At 31.7% G+C, this 13,473-nt stretch overlaps 1 protein-coding gene across 2 annotated transcripts; it reads right to left on the reverse strand.

The window, feature by feature from the left end:
- Window positions 1–1,447: 1,447 nt before the first annotated feature.
- Window positions 1,448–6,684, reverse strand: LOC117926710 (probable protein S-acyltransferase 14). Of its 2 annotated transcripts, none has more exons than XM_034845959.1 (7): window positions 6,354–6,684; window positions 5,501–5,747; window positions 5,305–5,396; window positions 4,342–4,465; window positions 4,176–4,261; window positions 3,990–4,055; window positions 1,448–2,154 (listed from the first exon to the last, which is right to left on the reverse strand). In XM_034845959.1, exons 1-7 carry the CDS (start codon window positions 6,540–6,542, stop codon window positions 1,960–1,962), a joined length of 999 nt encoding a protein of 332 aa, XP_034701850.1. In that variant the 5' UTR covers window positions 6,543–6,684; the 3' UTR covers window positions 1,448–1,959. The 2 variants fall into 2 exon arrangements, with proteins under 2 accessions (XP_034701850.1, XP_034701854.1); XM_034845963.1 differs by having other exon boundaries at window positions 1,448–2,088; window positions 6,354–6,682.
- Window positions 6,685–13,473: the final 6,789 nt, after the last annotated feature.

Below are 13,473 nucleotides of genomic sequence, written 5' to 3' on the forward strand. Positions count from 1 at the left end.
TATAAAAATAAAAAGTAATGCAATAAATAAAAGAAGAATAAAAAATAATTTATTTAATGATTTTTTTGCATTAAAATTTTATCTCTATACATATCTAAAAATAAATTAATTGCCAATTATAATATCATCTTTATAAGTCTCATGTTTTATCTATCTAAAAATAAATTAATTCTCAATTATAATGTACCACAAGGCCAAACTCATTACAAAATTATTTTTTAAGACATAATTTTTATAGAGTTGATATATCTATACTTTGCAATGTTGCTCTTGTGTAGCTGGACAATCATTTTAATGTTTTGGCTTAGGGTTAAGTTTTTTCAATTAGAACTTAATTTGAGTTGAGCTTGAGATAAGAGTCTGATTTAATATTTTTATAATATTTATCATACATATTTTCTATATAATAATATTTATTTTTTTATATTTAAAAAATATATCAAATTATATTATATCATATATTTTATTTTTTTTAAATATACAAATTTATGTTTATTCTTTTGTTACTATCTTAAAATTTTGTCCCTTTAAAAAAATATATTATAAATAGATTTTGAATTATATAACTGACTAGCTTGAATCTAACCTGACCAACCCAAATCCAACTTGAACAACCTGAACTCAACATAAACTTTGAAAAATAAGATTGAATTGAACTTTAGTTAAAGTTTGGATTAGATTGAACTTAGGTTGATTGTTTCTTAATTCGAATTAGGCTTCGCTTAATTCCTTCTTCTATAAACCAATTTTTTTTTCATTTTTTATACAATATATATATATATAAATTTAGAGTGTTTGATATTGATTTTAGAAATTGTTTATAACATTTTTAATACTTGAAAGATAAAAATTTTCAAGTTTTAAAAATGTAAAAAATGTTAAAAATACTTCATAAAATCACTACCAAACGCATTATTAATTATACACGATTTTAAATAGTTCTCACTATATTTTTTTGTATAATTTATGATAAATCAAATAAAAAGAAATTGAGAAGTTTATTTCTAGAGGTTGTCAAACACAAATATGGATTATATACCCTTTTTTCCCCCTTAATTTAAAGAGTAAAAGAGAAATGTATAAAAAGTTTCAAATAAAATAAATAAAAATTGAAAAGATGCGAAGTTTTGTTGGAACGGCAAACACAAGCATCTTTCATATAAGCTTATGAGAAGCAACAACTTTTACAGTATGGAACAATCCTTATCCCTAAAATATACTCAATGCTCCACACTTTTGAAAACCATCTGTTTTTCAATGAGGCTGTTCAAAATGGCTGCCCTGTTTCAAGAAAATGCCATCTTGCAGTAGTATCATAAGACCATTTTGGTGAAACCAGAGGAATATCAGTAACTCAAACAGTCCTGCATCCAGGGATGTCTTATAAAGCATTTTCAGGAAACCATGTTCAGATTTGGAGTTACCCTGTCATGATTAAAGAACACTGTTGAATGAATCAGTAGTATGGTCCCAACGGGATCATATTCATCATGTCAATGGTCACAAAGATTTATATCAATGAATCATAGGCATCACTTTACAAGGATAATTAACCATGATAAGTGAAAACATCACTACAGGCAATTATATCTAAAAGTGGTAAAACGCACACAAATGAAGCTATGCATCCCTTTAAGATTCCCCAAAATCTGCACGAGTATAACTTGGAACTAGAACATCACAAGCCATTTCTCATTCTTCTTAATTTATACTTCACAGCTTCAGCTGCTCCTCAGAGAGGAGTGAGGAATCTACTACAGTGCTAAAGCTTCTCTCAAGTGGGTGACGGTATTAGTGAAGCCTCTGTACATATTAATGACTTTTGATGGCTTGCATTCCAAATTTGCAGGGCAGCATCAGTTTGAGGGAAAGGACTGCATAGTTTGGTTTCTCGGATATTCTTGTAAGTGGTAAAGGGAACCAGAATTCATTATCTTTGTTGCCAACTATGACATGTAGCTAAAACTGCTGGAGAGCATCCAAGTTGGGTCTTGATGGGTACTCAAGACCCTGGAGTTCTGGCATCCGTATAATGTCCTCTTCTGAATATGCAGGGATCAACCAGAATCTCTTGTCCATCCCAAACACCTGGTATGAAAGAGTAGACTCATTGTCACGAGTAACAATATTTTCTCCATGCAAGATTTCCACAATCTGTGTTATTATGTGACCAACAACTTTAATTTGATTACTCAAGAATACATAATTAATATAGACAAGCTATTCAAGTCAAGAGCTAGGACACCGGTTCTTCCACACACACGTGTGTATGTGTATATGATTCTTTGAATTATTTATATTTGTTCATGGAATGGTGGACATTGAGTTGTTTGGAAGGAGACTAACCAGGAAGTTTTCTTAGATAATCATAGGAATTTGTTCATACTCAGTAACTTAAGATTAATCGGTAAAGTGGTCTGCTATGCCACCTATGGTTCCCGGTTCTTTGTTGCTTGTAGTAGGAAAGCTCCCCTGGGATAAGTTGATCAGTTAAGTGGCCTTTTGTACAGGAGTTTATCAAGCAACCATAATCATCTTTCTTCAGGTATTCATATACAAAGTGGTTGGATCTTGGATGAATGCTTTCAAGATATCAAAGATTCAGAGGCCAACTGTTTCTACATGACCATTAGATATTACCTAATCAAGTTGACTCAGTTTTGATTCATGAATTTAATGTTACTAAATGAGGTTTAATTAAAGATTATAAGATGGCACCTTAATTGTTTTACAGTATGTTCAGATTCTCAGATTACTATGAATGTTCAATGGATTATGCATTGAAAGTTGAGCTGGTTATGGCACCCTCATCAGAAGGCCTTTCACAGGATTGTTCCTAAAGGCTTATTCTGTATTTGTTTATAGGGAGGGCAATGCTGATGCAGATTAATTTCTTGAAAATGTATTGCAATATTCAATGATAAATCTAGTTGTTAAATTCTTCTTTTAAGCTTAAATATATTGCAATGGATGATGCTACAGATGTGTTTATGATAGGATGTAAAAGATTCTCTCTTTATGAAGTGTTTCCTTTCCTTTTCTTTTCAAAAAAATATTTGAAAATTTGTATTTATTGAAAACAAGAAATAAGTAGGAATTTTTTATGGCCTGGGAAAAATGAGTAGGGGAGACAATTATGATGGCTACGATTCTAGAAATGGATTTGTTTCAAACCATTCTCAGCACTTGAAGGCATGGTGCATAATGTTGATCTAAAGCAAATGCAACGATGAAAGTTATTTATACTTAAGAGCATACGCCAGGTTCAGAAATCAACTAAAAAACTACATGGTCGAATTTATCATTCCTTACTTTCTTGCTGCACATTAGTAATCAAGCAGCATGTTCACACTATATCAGTTTTTTATCTATAAATTGCATTTCAGCTTACCGGTGCAATCATGCAAAATGATATTTCATTATAGGAGGTGGATCTAATTCTCAGATGTACAAATAGTTACTGATTGGAACTCTCTCACTGTTTACCCTAGAGCGCTAATTTAAAGGATCGTAACCATCAATGTGAATTAAATCAGTGAAGAGAAGAATATACACATGAACCCCAATGAAGGGTGTTTTGAAGAGATGAGAGGACCAAATAGAGCAATTAAATTGACATGAACAAGAATTATTTTGCAATCTATAAACCAAGACTTCAGGTACTGCCTTCTCAATTTTTACCTCTGGATAAACTCCAGCAATGGTGGAAGCGGAATTGCTTACCAACAAGTATAGACTCAAGGTATAAAATGTATATTTTTTATTTTTGGCATAAAACAGAAACCAAATTGCCCCACTTTGTAGATCAGGGAAAGGAAAAATATGACACACAGCACCTCCTAAAGAGACTTAAGCCTAGGATTTTTCTTTGTCTATTTGATAGTTTCCTTAGGTGTATCTTGTGAAAATCACATAAAATTTATAGCAAACAAATTAAATGAAATGGGAACAAATTGGCAATAATGTAACATGTTAAAAAAAACTGTAACCTGTTCAAAGTTTTTCTTTCGACCAATGTCATAACGCCATGTAGAGGTGCGCTTCTTCTCAAATGCCTAATAAAACCAACATTGAGCAATCAAAAACAAAACATCAGACAAAAATAGAAAAGGAGTTCAAAGTCAGCCCTATTCATATGGGGAAAAAACAAGTATATAGTTAACGGAAGGCCTCACCTCAATGGTTGTGGTATTGGCTGCTACCAATGATATGTGCATGATCAGAAAGCCCAGTACACTCAACGCAAATGCCAAATTCAAAACTGAATGGATCAACCAACAATATTTATGAGTCAGGGACAAAACAATAAAATCAATAAAGGAAAAGGTAGTGAAGACCTACCAAAAGTAAGAAAAGTGGCTGCAATGGTGCCTGGTGTTCCAGGTATCTCTCCATCAGAAAAGAATGCTATGAAATGAGGCAATAGCGATAAAGTGACAAGAGTTGTCTCAAGAAATGTGTAAAACTGCATCAAGATTAAGAAAAAAATAATAATAACACTCAGGTATGTTGTTCAATAGTACAAGGATTCTTTCATGTGCCCTATAGCACTTCCAATACAAAATCAGCTGCATAACATTAAATAACAATATACTTGGGTCAACACATGCAAAGAGAACTTGTAGATAGAAAACAATGAGCAGAGAATTTTTACTGAAAACTTTGTTATTGGAAAAGAACTTTCAACTCACTACAAATGCATGAGCACAATAGTATTACATTCAATAGTATTGCAGAATTTTCATATTTATTTGGGAACAAAGGTTTAGAGTGGATGCATGTTCTTAACAGAAACGCCATTTCACACTCTTTCCATTCACACCTTTTGAAACACACTTTAAGGTAGTTTCTTCAAATGGTTTCCTATAATTCTATGTTATGTTCCTAGGCTAGATATATGAGGTTCAGGGATCTAATTCCTGAGAAAGCACGGGATCCAGAAATTAAAATTAAGAGTTGTAGTAACCCAAAGTTCATGTGTCAATGAACTCAAGCAACATCATCTCAGGCATGTGACTCCCCCTAAAGGGAACAATTTAGTCTGCTCCTTACTTCAGCTATGGTTCATGCTTTATTTTTTTTCACCTTCTATTTTCTATTCAACAAGATAAACATATAGTACTGAACAGTGAAACATTGGTGCTCAGAAACAAACAGATAAACGCCAGAACCCCATTCAGTTTGAAATTATGCATCTCCATGCTCACAATCTTACATGCACCAATCAAACTAAGCATCAGATGAATGCAAGCATTTCCATGATCACTGAAAGACTTAAAAGATAGAGTAGTTTGATAAACATACCAAGAAAAGAAGGAAATACTTGTAGTTCTTTGCCCCAACGCAATTGACAACCCACACACAGTGATGGTCCATTTTCAATATGCATCTCCCACCTAAAACCCATCAATTTCTTGCTTTAACAATCCAATGGCGATAAAAGAACCTTAAAACAAAAGGCGATGAAGCTTTGGTAAGAAGTATAGAAACAAAAACTCACAAACAGAGCAGTGATGGCACCGGGGTGGTTTAAATAGGTTGCACTTCCGACAAAACCGGACTGCTTCACTTGCTGGGTTAGCAACCATATTTTCCTGGTCCACACCTAAGCCTACACCAGTATGTTCTGAACCCAGCAATGGATCAACATCTCCTTTCTCCTCGTCCACCATGGGCTTCCAATTCAGTGGAACACCACCCGGATCCGTGGAAACAACAGAAAAGTAGCTCCACAGCAGCATCACCAACTACATTATCAAATTTGCTGAAAGTCAGCATTATTTGTTTCAGCGCCTATCAATGACCGACCTTTTCATGTGTGCTGAAAATGGGGAAAAAGCAACCTTCCCTAAACGCCCACCATTCATTTTCTTTTCCCAAACACAATTGATTGCAGACAAGGAACAAAAAATTTCCATTATAACTTCAAAGTACTCTACTTTAAGCAATGTGATTTCTGATACTCTGTCGAAAAGTAGGAGTCCCCAATTTTGTCAAGCAAGAGGGCACGACTCAGAGTCAACCCCAATCCAATTAATACCCCAAATCAAGCTAGCTAAAATCTTAAACACTAGTTAAACTATAGGGCAAAAGAGAAAAGGAACTAAAAAGTTTTAGATTTTTCCTCACTACAAACCCCAGAAAATAAAACTTCCGATTGATTGAGTCAGAGGTCCATTTTCTGAAAACCAAAATAACAGAATCCACTCAAAAGATTCTTCCCCTTCCCCCTTTTTCTCGCCAACAAAGCACGAATAAGAAAGAAAAAACATCGACCCAAATAAAATCAAAGCAAGCCATGACAAAATACAACACCAAAACGGAAAAACAGTAACCGAAAAAAGTAACTTTACCAAAGAATGAAACAGCAACAAGACTGCAAGAGCAATGAGCAAATCAAGGTCACCATGAAAGAGAGAAGGGCCGTAATTGACAACAACCAGAGCATAATAGGTGACACCCACGACGCCCAGGACCATGAAGATCATGACAGAGCCGAGGCCACGCAGTGCCGTACAGAATTTGAAGACGTTCCACGCCATTGCAGCTCCAGATCTCTCTTCTCTCCAGCTGGATACTCTTTTCTTGATCCCTCCTATCTGGTGACCGTCAATAAAAGGAAAGCAGGAGTGCGCGGACACGAGATAACCTGGAAAATCTACTCGAAATAAGCGTGTCCTTGCGGGTTCAGGCGAGGAAAAATATATTATGAATTTTGTTGTATATCATTTAAATCGCTATTTAGGAGTTGTTGTTTTCTATATCATTTTTCTTTTCTCCTTGACAAAAAGAAATATGTTTTACAATAAAAAATATTTGATTTTTATTTTTTGTTATTAAAAATAAAAATTACGTATCATTAAAGAACATATTTTTTATTTTTTGTTCTTAAAAATATAAAATACTATGTCTTAATAAAATATTTTTTTAGTTATTTTTCGTTGTTTTCACTTGCTTACTAAAATTCTTTTAAAAAATAATTATAAAAATATGTAAAATAATTAAAAATAAAATATTGTATATAAAATTTATTTAAAAATACTAAAAACAAGTTAAAAATATTTTAAATTTTAAAAAAACTTTTACTTCATAAAAATTAAATAACAGCTTTCAAAATTTATATTTTAAAATTGTTTTAAAAAATAATTATCAAATAGCCTTTAGCGTTTGTTTGATAACTATTTTTTAAAATAGTTTTATATTTTTCATAACAAAAAACACAAGAAACATGTTTGATAACCAAAAACCATTTTAAAATTTTTTTTCTTAAAAAATAAGGTGTTTTTATAAAATATTTTTTAGTTATCTTATATTGTTTTCACTTGTTTTTTCCAATATTATTAAAAAATAATTATATAAATATGTAGAATGATTAAAAATAAAATATTACATGTAAAAATTATTTTTAAAACATATTTTAAAATATTAAAATTATGTTATAAATATTTTAGGTTTCTAAACAATTTATATATACATAACTGATTAACCTTTCATGGCCAAACCCTTAGGAATCCTTCATGGGACCCAAATCTTAGGTGCTAACCGTCCTGCAATAACTAGCATGGGATAAATTCAAGGTATCAACCATTACTAAATAGACCCTTGCTTATCGCATATACACAAAATGATAAATACATGTTAAATTATTTCAAAATTTATCATTTCCAAATTCAGTCAAATTACTGTTTGGAATTGGGATAATTGGCTTCTCAAGCATGTGCTTTGATTTGAATCCCAACATGAAAAATCAAAAATAATCTTAGTATTCTTGTTATTATGAACAATTGTATGTGTATATATATATATATATATATATATTCTAGGAAAAAAGCGTTCCTATATATATGAAAATTTGTGGTTCATTAGTTCATCAAAATAACAATAAATAACAAACATCCTATGTTCTAAGTTTCTAATTTATATGTTTTTATTTTTTACACACCCTATATTTTTAGGCATTTTATACTTCATTTCCTAACCGTTCACAATTCGTAATGTATATTTAAAGTGATTTAGTTGAAACTAATTTCTAATGCATAACCTTAAAATGACGATAAATTAACCATATTTTACCTTATTTATTAGTACATTTTAAAATATTAAAATTATGTTATAAACATTTTAGATTTCTAAACAATTTATATATATAATTGATGAACCTTTCACGGCCAAACCTTAGGAGTCCTTCATGGGACCTAAATTTAGGGGTGCTATTGTCCCACAACAATCGGCACCAGATAAATTTAGGGTATTAACAATTACTAAATAGACCCTTACTTATCACATATACACAAAATGATAAATACATGTTAAATTATTTCAAAATTTATCATTTCCAAATTCAGCCAAATTACTATTTGGAATTGGAATAATTGGCTTCTCAAGCATGTGCTTTGATTTGAATCTCAACATGAAAAATAAAAAATAATCTTAGTATTCTTGTTATGAACAATTGTATATATATATATACGTATTTTTTTTTTCTAGAAAAAAAAGTGTCTATATATATACGAAAATTTCCGGTTCATTAGTTCATCAAAATAATAATAACTAACAAACAAATGTCCTATGTGTTAGCTTTTTTCCTGTGTGGTCATATATAATCATATTTGTGTAAATATTATTTAAGGGTATCAATTGATAGGTAGGTGAATCAATTGATTGGACATTCAAAAATCTTATGTATGAAAAACTCAAATTATAAATGGGGAGTTAGAAAATTTAATTTATATGAATGTGGTGTTACAACTTTTGTAACCTTATCATTATGAAATTTATTTTGTACATTATGTTTATGAGTAATTGATGAAAATGGAAAAGTATAACCTATGCAATTATAGAGATGCATTCAAGTTAATAACCCACCATTACCCATTAATTTGTACATAATGGGTGTAAATAATGAGTATAACTTTCATATAGTATTTGATGAGAAGACTAAGGTGGTGTTTATTTTTTAACTTAATTCTAAATAGAACTTTAATGCTTAATAATGTTAAATGTTAAGTTGTTTGTTTTTGTAATATTTTATTTTTATTAAGTATTAAAAAATAAAGAGAAAACAAATATGTTATTTTTTCCATTTAGTAAAAAGTTTATAATAAGTCATGAAAAAAATAGAAAAACAAACAACCTAAGAAAACAAATAACCAAAAAAATAAACACCACCCAAGAGATGTACAACTTTTTATAAGTTAAGGTCTCAAATCACACTCTCATTCTTATGTCATTTTATTGTTTATTTTTAATAACATACATCACACAAGTGACCTATCCACCATATGAGAGTAGTGAGTTGAAAACCTTGACAATACAATTCATAAGGTGACTTAACCTCACTTCAAAAATGTTATTGGTATCATGAATCAATGTAAAAATATGATCATTATTTTAATATTTACATTTATTTTGTTTTATGCATCCAAATTTTTTTTTAAAAATAATTATTTTTGCCTAAAGTTTATAAAAGTTTAGTTAACACTATCTTCTAAGTTTCTAATTTATATGTTTTTATTTTTTACACACCGTTCACGATTCGTAATGTATGTTTAAAGTGATTTAATTGAAACTCTAATTTTTAATGCATAACCTTAAAATGACGATAAATTAACCATATCTTTACGTGTTCTTGGAGGTGTAAATTGAGATACAATCTCCTTATTTATTAAATAAGTTTAAATTCATAAAAATAAATATAATCTCATTTTCTATAGTATCGAAGATACTTGGAGCTTGTTTACGGTGATTATAGAAACATTTCTAATTTTTATAATATTTGAAATTTTTTATTATTTACCTATTAAAAATGTTTTTTACAATCAAATCGCATTCTCAATATGTATATATATTTTTTGTTTTTCTATTTTATTAAAAGACAGGCATAGTAAAGGCTAAAAGATTAGGCCAGTGATAATTTAAAGGGTTGTGTACTTATGACACCAAAATAAGATAAAAAAATTAAAGTAAGAAATTAAACATTTCTTACTTACGTGCTAATCATTCTATTAACTATACTTTTTATAAGACATTTATACTAATGTTTATAAGTTGTGAGTATTTAAGATCATAAATGACTTATAAGCACAATTTAAGATCATATTTATTCGTTAATAATATCTATCATCACTATGATTTTTATATAATATAATGAAAAATATCATAAATATATATATATAGTTTACATAAAATATATGAAAAATAAATTTATTGTAGTTGGCTTTGTAGGGTATATAATTATTTTAATTATGTTTAAAAAAATGTATCTTAAAGTATCAAATAATTTTCAAGTGTTTAAGATATTTTAGGGTAAGTTTGATTTGAAAGAAAATAGGGGGGGGGGGGGGGGGGGAGGGAATAGAAAAAAAAAACGTGAATAAAAATGAAAATTAGATTTAAAATTAATAAATTATTTTCTATTATATTTAAAACTTGTTTCATATATATATATATATATATTTTATATGTAAAGATTAAATAATTTTATAATATATAAATTTATTATTAATTTTAATTATATTTATTTTTTCCCTCTTTCCTATTAAAAAAATACTTTTGAAGAACCAAATATAGCTATTGTTTCTCAATAATATTATAAGTCGGGTCCAGCCCAAGTTTCCAGGTAAACATGGCTTTCGTTGAGAGTTTAGAATAGCTACAGTACATGGGCTGGGCTATAACTGGAGGCCCACCGATTTTCAATCCATCCAAGTTGCAGTAAGCCCAATATGGGCTCTAATCCGAGTATACAAAAGATCTCACTTCACTAAAACTTGACAACTCCAACGTGGCCCTCCCTGGGCTCCCTGGGCCCCTTCCCCCCAACTTAAACACCACAAACTTCACTCCTGTCCGTCAGCTTCAACCTACATCGCTACCGTATCATAATTAGGGTATAGTAAAGAAAAATTAGAGTTTTTATTTTAAAAATGTGGTGACTCAAATGTTGGTTCGCCGTGAGAATGATAGGAGTTTTTGTAAATTTATAATTAATGAGGGGGCCGGTGTACGTCTGCGTCAGTAAATGAAGTATTGAAGTGTGACCATGGACGTATGGTGGCTGAACGCCATTTGATTCACGCCGATTGCCATTTGCTGACCATGCTTTTTCCTTTTCTTCCAGCACGCACTACAATGTAAGCCTCCACTGTCAAATCCAATGCAGCTTCACATTAATGACCCAACACCACTTTCCCATTTCAGACACTTTTTCTTCTTTTTGCAAAAAATTATATAACTTCCAAAAAATTGACTTAAAACTTTATTTATTGGCCTCAACAGCTACCATACCACAACTTTAATATTAAATTTAAATTTCAATATAAAATCTAAAAAAGTATAATATATACTACACAATTTGATGTTTAGATAGATCTAAACATTCATTTTTAATAATTCATTTGATTTAGATTAAGTTTTTTCAACCGATCGACTTTTGGATTAAAATCTGAATAACTGGATACCCTTACAAATTACATTCTTAGACACGTGTGCAAGGAAAATTTAATAGCAAAGATGAAGCTTGTCTTGAGTATTGGCCTGATATCTAGGCCCTAGGCGTGGTGAGCATGGACTGCGCAGGCCGCGTCCGTGCCTGGTGGACTGTGCGGGGAATTGTCCGGTGGTGGCCGGGACGATGCAGCCATTAGAGTAGGTTCAGGTGCGGGGTAATGCCTAAAACCAAAACTAACGCAGTGAGGAAGAACCAATGGGAAGGAGATGAGGTGGAGAGGGTGGGACACGTGCACGTGATCCAAGGAAGGACACGGGTCAAATGCAAAGCCGTGCTGGCACAAAAAACCAGAGGACCACTTCAATGGACTCCCTGCCCATTGTCTCATTTATGAAGTTCACATGCATTTCTCTCCATCTCTTTTCTTGCTGGGTCGGCCCTATCTGCGGAATTATTAGTGGTAGTTGGGGGCTTTCAGAGGAGAATTCATGGAAGCCATAAATGCCACAAACCCAACTCCAAACACTCCCATTAATGCTTGAGACTGACTCATTCTCCCGTTTCACAATGCCTTCGGTTGGAAAAATACGTTATATTCCCACCCCCAAAAATCCTGCCACTGAATCACCGCTCTCGATCTGTCAGACTGTCATCTTCTCCCTCCTTCAAATTCATTTCAGATTGACCACTCTTTACTCTTTAGATTTTATTTTATTTTTAAATATCCTTCTCTAATTTTTTATAAAGGAAAATGTTTGCTAATTAATATAAATTTCTTTTAGAAGTGAAAAATAAAATATTTTAAGAATTTAATAATTCTATTTAGTTTTGAAATAATTTGTGAAATTGAATCACGTTAAAATTTTATGTATCATTGTAATGTTTTATGCTTTTAAATTAAAATTATTTGCATTAAAATTTGTTGCGCATTCAAAAGCTAAATAATATGAGTCGCAAACTTCCAATTAAGGGCATTTTATGGAAGCGGTTAAATGAAAGTTATTTAGACAGTGCGTTCCACATTTGGCTGATGGAGATTTTCGGTACACCTGCTGGAAAGGAAATATTCATTAGCCATTATTGCAAATTGTTACTTTCCCTTCTCAGGAACACTTATTTAATGAGCTGTTTGGATTTTGTCAGAAGTTGCAGAGTCACCATTACAAATACCTTCGCCCCTCCTTATCCTTCCTCCCTAAATTTTCAAGCGCTGGATGATTTCTATTTTTTAAATAATGCCAGAAATCCCTGTTTAAAAGGGGCAACTTTTCATGTCTACAGCTTTATGAACTTTTTTAAACATTACAGTGTAGTGTGTACAGACTAGGGACAGAATTGAAGACTAGCGCACGGTGGACCCAACATCATCAGACGGCTCAGAATTTGTTCATTTCCCGGCAGTTCTAGGTTGGAAACGGCTCCTATATGAAAAAGAGTTGACTCCGGAAAAGGATTACCATTAGAAGATCCGAGTCTGACCTACAATTGCAAATCAATGAATAAACAAACTCTAGCTAAACGCCACTGTGCAGAGGTGGTCCTAGAGCGACCTTAACCCCGTCTTGCCTTGTGAACTCAATATCAGGTCCCTGTTTAGGTCATAATGACCCTCGTATCCATATGGGCCCACCACTTGGGGCCCACTGCTCCCTATCATGTCCTTTTTTTTATTATTATTTTATTTTGACTCGATTTAAAATATTGACGATATGGAATTTTAAATTTGAGAAATATAATTATCACATAAAATAAAAAAAGGTATTGTACAGAAACGGTGTAATACACAGAGGTGAGTCTGAGCCTCTGAGGAGATTCTAAAAGATCGATGACGTGGATGATCAGGATCCACTATGGGTTTATGGATCAGAAGGCCGGGATGCCTACCGTGCCTGTGATTTATGGTCATGATTACAAGACGACGAAAATGCAACCGAAGAAAAGGAAAGAAAGTGACAAGTGTGAATTTCTACGTAAATAACTGAGAATACAGGCTACAGAGGTTTTAAAAGAAAAGCTACGTATGC

This window comes from Vitis riparia, chromosome 2, assembly GCF_004353265.1.
Source record: "Vitis riparia cultivar Riparia Gloire de Montpellier isolate 1030 chromosome 2, EGFV_Vit.rip_1.0, whole genome shotgun sequence".
In the NCBI taxonomy this organism is placed as follows: Eukaryota; Viridiplantae; Streptophyta; class Magnoliopsida; order Vitales; family Vitaceae; genus Vitis; species Vitis riparia.

What these genes read in the sequence shown, in the direction of transcription:
- LOC117926710 (XM_034845959.1), bottom strand. Translation starts at nt 6,542, where the DNA reads ATGGCGTGGAACGTCTTCAAATTCTGTACGGCACTGCGTGGCCTCGGC. An exon ending in GTGCCATCACTGCTCTGTTT is followed by an intron (nt 5,397 to 5,500) that starts GTGAGTTTTTGT and finishes GATGGGTTTTAG; the next exon opens with GTGGGAGATGCATATTGAAA. An exon ending in AGTATTTCCTTCTTTTCTTG is followed by an intron (nt 4,466 to 5,304) that starts GTATGTTTATCA and finishes ATCTTGATGCAG; the next exon opens with TTTTACACATTTCTTGAGAC.